Here is an 11,352-nt window from a genome sequence, read left to right on the forward strand (position 1 = left end):
ATAGCAAAACCCACCCTCCCATTGATTAAGGTCGAAAACGACGAGAAATTGATCGATCTTTTAGGTCACGCTTTTCTTGGAAAGGTCGGAGACCACGAATACTTGGAATACTTCAGTGAAATATGTCAGAATGAAAATCTCACAGGTTTTTCCATTAAATACCTTGGTGGCCACAATTTGATGCTAATTTACGAAGACAAGAGGCCCGTTCTCGAGATGCTTAGCAATTATAATCACCCACTTTGGAATTGGCTCGAAGACATCAATCCATGGGATCCCGAAGAATATACATCCCCAAGTCACCTTGCTTATCTCAATATCTTCGGTGTCCCTATAACTTGTTGGCTTGAAAAAACGTTTAAGTACTTGGCCGGTAATTGGGGTGAGGTTATCGAAACACATAACTGTTTATCTCATGGAACCGTCATCACTAAAACTAACGTATTTAATCCGATTAATTACCAAGCTATCATTTCTCATGATGACAACAAACAAACAATAGTTTATGCCACCGAAGTCCAAAATCTCACAATGTTCAATCCGTATGAAGAATACACCTCGAATTGGGAAGAAGATTCGTATACCGATGATCCTATTTTGGACGAAGAATCCCACATGGATGGGGAATAATCTATCGAAGGTAATACTCCTAATCATGCACCACCCATCAACCTTTAAAACCGATCTGAGAATGCCACTAAATTACCGGATTTGTTCCCTCATCAAAACTTCGGCGAAAAACAATCGGAATCCAACTCCTCGTCTCGTAATTCCAAAAGCGTGGAAACCACCCAACTCCAAACCAACCATATTAATTACTGTGACTATTCCAATGTTCCTAATTCCAACATACCTAACAGTTCACCTGCAATTAATAGAGATGACTATTTTCCTTCGGTAAATGTGCCTGAATCACCCCATAATCCTTCACATATTAATTGTCAATTTTCAAAGCCATAGTTGACCCTCATGAGCCCACACCGCCTATCCCAATTATCAACTCACAACAAGCTGTTTTCCAATCACCCGAGCCCAATACACCATTCCATAATCCTGAGCCAATTGTCAAATGAACAAGATTAATCACCAACACAATAATTTATCTACCAAACCCATATTGCCATCCCCTTAATTGAACCCAAGATCCCACCAGAACCCAACAACCATTAATCACCGCCCACCCAATCACATACTGCCGACCCCATCAACTCTACCAATTATGTGAGACCAGATTGCAATATTCATGCCAACATTCAACCCAATTCACCCATCAATGTTATGCCATCTTTTCATCAGGAACACGAGCTATCTCAATCTAGCGATCTATTCAGCCTAGATTCACTTCTATCCATTGGGAAGCTTAAAGCTATAAAGAAGCAAAACATCAAATCCAATAAACAAACTCCAAATCCTAAAGGTAAAAGTCATACCATCACACGCACAGTTGATGACGATATACTCAAATCTAAATCACAAAAGCAATCGTCTTCCAACAATTCATTGAACATCCCAAAGAATAGACCTAGATCAAACATTATTTATGTAATACCCCGTCAGAATCCACTAACGGCGTATTAACTCTGGTCCCAATGCTTGGCTTGACTTCTACATAACAGTAATGTTCTACAGCCCTAATACCTGAGATAAAACATGACAAACGGATCAACATAAAGTTGAGTGAATCTACAGGTTTGAGTAAATAGTTCCCGTATGTTTCATAAAACAGTTTCCACAAATCATTTATCAAAAATCATTTCTCAAAATCGTTTATCTGAATAAACCGCTAAGGTTTAATCTCAAAAGTTTGCATATAGCAAATGCTAAGTAATAAACTGTTTGTAAGATGTCAAGTTTCAACTGTGAGTGACATCAAAAAGTTCTTTTCGTTTCATCTGTTTGTAGACATTAACATGTCTAGTTCAAGTTTGTAAACATCATGTTTAAATAACATTCATCGTAAGTTAAGCCACGAGATTTCTGAAAAGCTTCGTAATAATATACACTTATCATGAGCACTTGATTATAAAGCTTTAACCTTTGCGTAGGCCGAGCCCACGTCTTCAGTTTACCCTATCATTGCATATACCGATCAAGTGTACGAGTAACAACAAAATCGACGCCTGTTATGTTTAGGAGAGGTCTGTCAAACCTAACGGTACCGTCCCTATAAGTCGAGCTTATAAAGTAACTAATATAATCAAGCTAAGGGATTTTTGATCTGAACTCATATGTATATTCTTGGTAAGTTACTCGTGCCTAGTGCATAAAAACAGTTTAAGAAAATAGTTCAAAAGTAGCATGTATCTCATCCCAAAAATGTTGATGAAAAAGGGACTGTAGACTCACCTTAGCAAAAGCACCTGAAATATCTTAGCAAAATGTACTGTAGTCGAACATTCTCGACCGAACAACGTAACCTAATCATGTAAGTCATCTTAAGTATACACATATAGGTCATATTATGTCAACCCATAGTGTACTCAAAGTCCTAGTGCTCAGACTAAATCACCGAACAAGTAAAAGTCAACTAATCCAAGCAAGTCAACCAAAGTCAAACTAAAAGTCAACTCGGTCAAAGTGGTTAACTAAAGTCAAACATCTCAGCAGGTCATGCAAACATGATCAACAAGTCAAACCTAGGTTAAGTATCACTTTACAAGTCATAGTTAAGCAAATTGCACTTTTGCATCGTAAAGCATGCCTTAGAATTTTGTACGTCGTAGAAAGATACAACTATAGATCATAGCACATAACTCATTAAATTATGAACAACTCCAGATCATAACTACACTTAAAATTGATTCCAAAAAGTCTGGCCAAAGCCTCATACGATATACAAAAGTTCAATATCAGAAAGGGTCTAATCATAGTTCATTACAACAATTTCTACCTGCGCGTCAGTTTTTAAACATTTTTTAACAAATAGAGAAAATAGATTTTAATGAACTGACAATTGGAGTCATCTCAAAACATCTCAAAGTTTTAGTGATAAAATAATCAGAAACTTTGCTTTAGCCAATTTGTACAGTTTAGCAAATCTTTACAGACCTATCAGTTTTTAATTATCAACTAGACACATCACTTAGATGAGCATATATATCATGGCAAATCATGTTATCGTAAGTTTGCATACAAATGAAACATGTCAAGGAACACTTATAATAACATATTCCAGAAGTTTAAAGTCTCAATCAACTCCTAGTTCACTCTAGCAATTTTTATGTAACTTTGAAAACACTTTAAGAACCAAATCTTCGTTTTGACATAACGGGAGCATTACATAATCTTTTGACGCAAATCCTAAGTCCAAATTGTATAAATTTTCATAAGGAATACAGTAGTACACTTTTTATAAGCTAAAACAAAAAGCATGCAACTCAGAAAATTCGGATATCATGTAAAACCCTAACGAAACTTCGATTAATCATATCTTGAGCATACGATAATGAAATCATGCAAAATCAAAGTCCAAACTCAATAGTTTTTTGATCTCTATTCATCTAGGTAATCATAAAATATCAGTTCATAAGTCAATTTTATCAGATTATTAAAATACAAATTCGTTTTTCATGCAAACAACGTCAATCGAGCAATTAAACGATAAACGATAATCCAAGACACCATTAATTGAGCACTAGACTTGATTACACTATGTAATTGAACAAAAATCAGATCTAATAAGATTAGGGTTAGTGTTTATATCTTAAAACACAAATCAATTAATACTAGCGTGTAGAGAACGATCAAAGGAAGCACTTTCGTGTAGAACGCAAGAGCAAATAATCAAAATTGAAGGTGATTATGAGGATGATGATGATCAAAGATTTGGAGGGTGAAAGAGGCTGAAAAATTTTGTGGCTTAGGGTTATGGGTGAAAGAATTGTGATTAAATGCCTTTTATACTTATTTCCTTAATTAGGTTAGGGCTTAAATCACTAGTTAATCACACATGGACTAAAATTAATCACATAAATGGGTGGGGTGATGGGAATTTGGCCAAAGGGTCTAAAAGGGAGTCCATAGGCTCACAAATGTTGCTAGAAAAGTTTCCTAAGTTTACTCATTAAGTGTCGTTAGCCGAAAATGCAAACCGGATCGATAAACGTTAATTTCTCACGTTTTTAATCTATATAAATTCTAATAAATTGAAAGTATGTTTAAAACATGATAATTACATAAAATAATGATTAAAAGTGAAATACCATTCGTTTCGTTATTTTCTTGTACGCGCGTGGTCCGTTTCGAGTGCCGTTATCCGTACCAGTTCTCCGGAACGTTAACTAGTCGTTAAAACGCATCCCACCAAGTTTAATTCATTAAATATATAATAAATTAAATATGTTTTCCATAAAGTCAATAATTATTATAAATAATTATTTTATCGTTTTTCTGAATTCCGTAAACTAAAAAGCATTCTAGGCGATTATCTTAATCTTGTCGTTTTCTAGGTATTTCGTTATCCGAAACAAGTTCATCAATTAATATAGCCATATTAATTCAAGTAATCCACTAGGATCAAATATGCATTTAATTATGTTAAACACATAAAGTTCTAAGTAATCACCGTTAAATATTTAACGGACAAATAACGATAGTAACGGAAAAAGTCAGGTTGTTACATTAGCCACCTGTCATGAAAAATTTCGTCCCAAAATTTTAGTGTACGTCTGTCGTAGTCGTCTCCTCGGGGAAACAGTTGCGGATACTTTTGCTTCATCTGATCTTCACGTTCCTACGTGAATTCTATTCCTCTGTGTGCTTTCCTTTGAACTTTAACTATCAGGATTCTGCTTTGCTTTAATCGCTTGACCTCGCGGTCCAAGATCTCGATAGGTTCTTCAACAAAATGAAGCTTGGGATCTACTTGTATCCCTTTTAAATGAATTACCAAAATTTCGTCTGATAAGCATTTCTTCAGGTTAGAAACATGGAAAGTGTCATGAACTTAGCGGAGTTCTTGCGGTAGTTTCAGCCTGTACGCTACCAGTTCAATTCTCTCGGTAATCTCAAATGGTCCAATATATCTCGGACCTTGCTTACCTCTTTTACCAAAAGGCACTACACCCTTCCAGGGTGATACTTTGAGTATAACTTTATCTCTAACCTGAAATTCCAAATTTTTCCTTCTAATGTCGGCATAACTTTTTTGACGATCTCGCGCTATTTTCAACCTCTCTTGTATCTGCGCGATCTTATCAGTCGTTTCATGTACAATCTCAGGACCAGTCAACTGACTGTCTCCTAACTCAGTCCAACATACAGGTGATATGCACTTTCTGCTATACAGTGCTTCGAAAGGCGCTGCCTTTATGCTTGCGTGATAACTATTGTTATAAGAAAACTCTACTAACGGTAGATGTCTATCCCATCCGATTCCAAAGTCAATAACACACGCTCTTAACATGTCCTCCAATGTCTGGATGGTTCTCTCGCTCTGTCCATCGGTTTGTGGGTGATGTGCTGTACTCATATCTAAACGAGTTCACATTGCCTCTTGCAATGCTTTCCAGAATCTAGACGTAATCTGCTATCTCTGTCGAAAATAATGGATATCGGCACTCCATGTCAAGAAACTACTTCCTTTATATAGATCTGTGCCAACTTTTCCATCTTATCCGTTTCCTTAATCGTTAGAAAATGAGCTGATTTTGTGAGACGATCAATGATAACCAAAATCGTATCATTCCCATTTCCACTGGGAATCTCTGGTTATGTTAGTAGTCCTGACGGCTTCTAATGATCTGCTTCTACTTAAGCACACATTAAACACTTACTAACATAGGTTGCTATGTCTGCTTTCATATTAGGCCACCAATACAGTGCCTTAAGTTCTTGGTACATCTTATCGGATCTAGGGTGAATAGAATACCTCGTCTTGTGTGCTTCATCTTGCACTAGTTCCCTTAATCCGCCAAATCTCGGTACCAAAATTCTATCTAAGAAGTATCAGATTCCATCTTCTCGAATGACAAACTTCTTGTCCATTCCTCTAAGTGACTCAATAGCAATGTTCTCTTCTTTTAATGCCTCTAGCTGTGCATCGCGTATCTGAGACGTAAGATTCCTTCGTATAGTCATATTCAATGCTCTAAATCAGAGAGGTTTAGCCTTTTCCTTCCTACTCAAGGCATCTGCAATGACATTAGTCTGCCATTATGATAGCAAATCTCGTAGTCGTAGTCATTCAATAGCTCTATCCAACGTCTCTGCCTCATGTTGCAAACTCTTGTGATCAGTGAAAATAGTAAACTTAGTACCATACAAGTAATGTCTCCACATCTTCAGTGCAAAGACCACAACACCAAGTTCCAAATCATGAGTCGTATAGTTCTGTTCGTGTATCTTCAGTTGTCGTGATCCGTAAGAAATCACTTTCTTCCGTTACATCAACACGCCACCAAAACCCTGTTGTGAAGCATCACAATAAATCACAAAGTCCTCGGTTCCTTCGGGCAAAGACAAAATCGGGGCAGTAGTTAATTTCTCTTTTAACAACTGAAATGCGGACTCATGCAGCTCAGTCCATTCATACTTTTTAGCCTTGTGAGTCATTGTTGTTAACGGTCGGGAAACAGTAGAAAATTCCTCCATGAATCTCCTATAATCACCGGCGAGACCTAAGAATTTCCGAACCTTCGTTGGCAACTTTGGATTCTCCCATTTCTTGACCGTTTTTATCTTCGCAGTCGTAAGTCACCCTTTGAAAACTTCGCATACAGTTGCTCCTTCATGAGCATCTCTAGTATTAAACCGAGATGTTGTTCATGTTCTTACTCGTTCTTTAAATATACCAGAATATCGTCGATAAACATGATAATAAACTTTTCCACATATGGCTTACACACACGATTTATGAGATCCATGAACACAGCCGGTGTGTTCGTCAATCCAAACGGCATTACTGTGAACTCGTGATGTGCATAACGTGTCCTAAACGCTGTCTTCGGTATATCTGTTTCCTTTACTCTCATCTAATGGTAACCTGGCCTCAGATCATCTTAGGGTAACATCCAGATCCTTACAACTGATCTAACAGATCATTGATTCTCGGTAGCGGGTATCTATTCTTAATACAAGGTTTCATAGATCCATTCTTCTTCCTAACAAAGAGCACATGTGCTCTCCATGGTGAAGAGCTCGGTTGAATGAATCCTTTGTCTAAAATCTCTCGTAACTAACTAGACAGCTCTTTCAGTTATGAAGGTGCAAGCCTATTCGGTGCACGTGCTACAGGCGCCACTTTCGGCATTAAGTCAATCTGAAATTCTACGTCTCTATACGGTGGAAGACGTGGTAATTCACTCGGAAGGACCTTAAGGAAAATTTTTAACGGTTGGGACATCTTCGGGTCTCTTAACTGCTGATTCAACTTTGCTCACATGTACTAGAATTGCGAGACATCCTTATCCCAGGTACTCTTGGACCTTCAAGCAATTAATGTAACGCAATGGTGTACTGATTTTCTCTCCGTACACCATCATTGATGTCTTCGGTAAAAGGAATTCGAACGGCCTTCTAGTCACAACATCCTCGGTTGTGTCATCATATAACCAGTCCATTCCAACCAAAAGGTTCTATTGTAATGGCTCGCCAATCGTTGGTATAAGTACTGTTCGGGACGAAAGGTTGTTATGAGCTTTAACGGTATGGGTCTTAGCTTATAATTTGCAAAGGATTAGAAGTAATCGTTGATTAAAGTTTGGGGTGAGTTTCGGGAAGAGAGACGTTTACGATGGAAGTGTACGATCATACTTCTTAAAGCATGACCTCCTTAAACTAGAATGACATCAATCATGATGCATTTCATTCCCAGTTGATAGTTCCATGGGGTTCACGTTGTCCAAGGCAGATATTGGATTCCAAATTTTGTGACAGAATTCTCTAGCGATAAAGTTTCTATCGGAACCGATGTTGACAGTATATAAACATTATGATTACTGAGTAAGAACAGACTCGTGAAGAACTTCACCAAAGTTGATGTTGATTGCAAGGTGAATTATCAGACTTTTCCCACATCGGTGGGGGAGAAGAACGAAATACCCTTTATGAGGAAAGGTGTGAATACCTCTTCTGGTACTCTCATATTGGAAAGCATAATCGTGAAGTCACGGGTGGCTGAATGGTAGGAAAGTCGGAAGTCAAGTAGACAATATCTACTACGGATTGCGCAAGCTGCTACAAGGAATTCATCCTCTAAAGATATATCAGAAATGAGTCATGATGCATAGTAGCTAGTAGTAAATCGTTGATGTGCTAGTAGTGATGAGAAGTATTTAGTAGTGGTAAGTAGCATTGGGTGGCATCAAGTAGTAACTAGTGATGACAAGCAGTGAGAAGTAGGTGATTGGTCGAGACTAGCAGTGAGAGGCGGCGTTGTGTAGTAGTAAGCAACGATAAGTAGTGGTATGAGATGATGAGTATGTTCTAGCAGTGTCTCTGTAGTTCCAAGTAGTGTTCCGTGGTGATGGACAGTGTCAATTAGTGACGAGTTGTGACGCGATTACACGTTTCTTATAGGTTATAATAGCAATTAATTCGCACTGTGTAAATTTCTACACATATATGAGATTATACGGTTCATGTTCTAAATGGTGTTTATCCTAGTAACCTACTTGACTCGCTCCCTGAAAGGACCCGTTCATATACATTATAAACGATTCACAATAGTTGATTACATCGCGAGGTATTTGACCTCTATATGATACGTTTTACAAACATTGCATTCGTTTTTAAAAGACAAACTTTCTTTACATCAAAAATTGACGGCATGCATACCATTTCATATTACATCCAACTATAATTGACTTAATATTAATCTTGATGAACTCAACGACTCGAATGCAACGTCTTTCAAAGTAGGTCATGAATGACTCCAAGTAATATCCTTAAAATGAGCTAATGCACAGCGGAAGATTTCTTTAATACCTGAGAATAAACATGCTTTAAAGTGTCAACCAAAAGGCTGGTGAGTTCATTAGTTTATCATAATCAATCATTTCTGTAATAGTAATAGACCACAAGATTTCATATACATAAACGTTTTAATAAAAATATTCTAAGTGGTTGAGCACTTGGTAACCACACTTAACATTTAATCAACGTCGCATATTCCCTTTATTATGAAATCTCACTACACTGTACCAAGTGTAGTCACTGAAAACGAAGTACTGTGCAACCGTTGAATACTGGTCGTCCAGTCCGGTTGGGGTTGTCAGGCCCGATAGATCTATCAACAGGATTCGCGTTTACAATACCCATGTAAATAATAGTTACCAAGCTACAGGGAAATATGCCAGTGGTACAACTCAACGTAGAATAATATTTTTAAGTACTTGTGTCTATTTTGTAAACATTTATAAAAGCAGCGCATGTATTTTCAGCCCAAAAATATATATTGCAAAAGCAATTAAAAAGGGAGCAAATGAAACTCACTTTTGCCTTGAAGGTATTTAATTCGACTTGGTCTCCGATAGATATCACGAACCTAACCATATATATAATATATCAACATATTTTCTTTTTAAGTAATCGTTACATATATATATACTTTTAATACTTTTAATATTTTCTTAGTCCGTAGTTAGCAGTCCGATGTTAGTAGTCCACAATTAGTTGCTTAAATAAAATAAATAAAGACCCCATCGTATTCGTATTGATCAGAATTAATCTCGACCCATGGTACCATGTTGTCAAATGACGTGTTGCATATATAAAGTACCGTGTTGTCAAATGACGTGTTGCGTACAATCATGAGGTCTTATGATTAATCTTCTCGTATTGTTTACGGGTGGTCCTGAAATATATAAAATCAAATCATAAGTAATTATATATAAAATACTATATTAATTAGAAAAGATATGATTAATTTACTTTTTCTCCAAATATTTTCGTAGCTAAACTAGCTTCGGATACCCAATCTTGTTTTAGTCGTAGTTTCTTCATTACAACTCCGTTTTTGTTGGTTCAACTTGCCACTTCCTTTGATCGAGTCAAATTTTAAGAATATGAACTTAAAATACCTTAGTTTGTATTCGAAATCATAGGTTATAGGTCAAACTTTGGTGAAAGTTATGAAAGTGATCATTTTCCATCATAAAAACAACATTTAATGATCATTTTTCTAAAAATACTTACACTTTGAGTTAAACCATGAAATTTTTATGTGTTAACATATTCATAAGAAATATCATTTTTCCAGAACATGAACTTCCAATTCAAAGTTCAAGATGGTTTTTAATTATCCAACCCAAAACAGCCCCCGGTTGCACTCCGACGATGTAGATTCAGTTTTTAAGATGTTCTTTGTAAAACCAAGTTATATCTTGTTAAGTTAGCATATCATTATGATATATTACAGGTCTTGAATTGTTTTAAAAGTTAAGTTAGAAGGATCTATTTAGTTTGCAAACAAGTTTGAAATCATTCAAACTATGTTCTTGTTGTTAAAATTTTACAACATAAAATAAGATAGCTATATAAATATGAATCGAATAAAATTATGAACAAGGTTACTACCTCAAGTTACTTGGAAAAAGTTACTGTAAGAGATAAGAAAAAATCTTTGAATCAAAGAGTGGTGGAGTTAGATCAAAAGGTTGGAAGTATACTTCTTCAAATGGGTGGTTATTTTGATATGTTCTTGAAAGAGTTTTCTTATGGTGTTTAAGGCTTGTAATTGAAGCTAAATGATGGGAAAAATGCTTAGAGATGATCAAGTATGAAGTTAGGAGTATTTTTAGAGAGAAATGAGGGTGTAGGTATGAGAAAATGGAGTGAAGAAATGGTGTTCATTTATAAAAACGTTTTTAGTTTATAAAGAAAGAAAAGGATTCCTAATTTTGTTTTCTTACTAATAATTCATACTACTTAACAAATTCTAGTTACCTCATATCCAGGGCAGTAATAATGTTGATTAGGATATTGATATGATGTGTATATATCAATAGTAAATACATATAGAAGCTGGGTATGATACGGGTACATATACCCTAGATATACGTATAGAAATCTTGAGGAAACGGAACGAGAATTCAAATATAGCCATCTTTTGTGAATATACTTATATTTTTTTATGTATTTAAGTCCTTAAAAAGTGATTAAATACATTATATATACGATACATGTATAAACATTATAAGTTTTAAGTCAAAGAACGTTACGTATAGTTATCGTTTTGAAAACTTAAGTTAGTAGTTTCAAAATATACTTATAACTCATTGTCATTAGTACACAATGAGATGTTAAACCATCCTTAAATCATGTTAAATATATATAAATACATATATATATACACAAACGTATAATTATCGTATGTTATATAGTTCGTGATATTGTCGGTCATATTGGACGGTC

General features: G+C 35.8%; 1 protein-coding gene across 1 annotated transcript; it reads right to left on the reverse strand.

Annotated features, from left to right (window-relative positions):
* Positions 1-996: 996 nt before the first annotated feature.
* Positions 997-6,078, reverse strand: LOC139900672 (uncharacterized). Its single transcript, XM_071883434.1, has 4 exons — positions 5,975-6,078; positions 5,041-5,312; positions 1,431-1,522; positions 997-1,053 (listed from the first exon to the last, which is right to left on the reverse strand). Exons 1-4 carry the CDS (start codon positions 6,076-6,078, stop codon positions 997-999), a joined length of 525 nt encoding a protein of 174 aa, XP_071739535.1.
* Between the last annotated feature and the right edge of the window lie 5,274 nt (positions 6,079-11,352).

This window comes from Rutidosis leptorrhynchoides, chromosome 1, assembly GCF_046630445.1.
Source record: "Rutidosis leptorrhynchoides isolate AG116_Rl617_1_P2 chromosome 1, CSIRO_AGI_Rlap_v1, whole genome shotgun sequence".
NCBI classification, from domain to species: Eukaryota; Viridiplantae; Streptophyta; class Magnoliopsida; order Asterales; family Asteraceae; genus Rutidosis; species Rutidosis leptorrhynchoides.

What these genes read in the sequence shown, in the direction of transcription:
- LOC139900672 (XM_071883434.1), bottom strand. Translation starts at nt 6,078, where the DNA reads ATGACTATACGAAGGAATCTTACGTCTCAGATACGCGATGCACAGCTA. An exon ending in CTTAGAGGAATGGACAAGAA is followed by an intron (nt 5,313 to 5,974) that starts GTTTGTCATTCG and finishes TTATCACGCAAG; the next exon opens with CATAAAGGCAGCGCCTTTCG. An exon ending in AGTGCCTTTTGGTAAAAGAG is followed by an intron (nt 1,523 to 5,040) that starts GTAAGCAAGGTC and finishes TGTTTGATCTAG; the next exon opens with GTCTATTCTTTGGGATGTTC.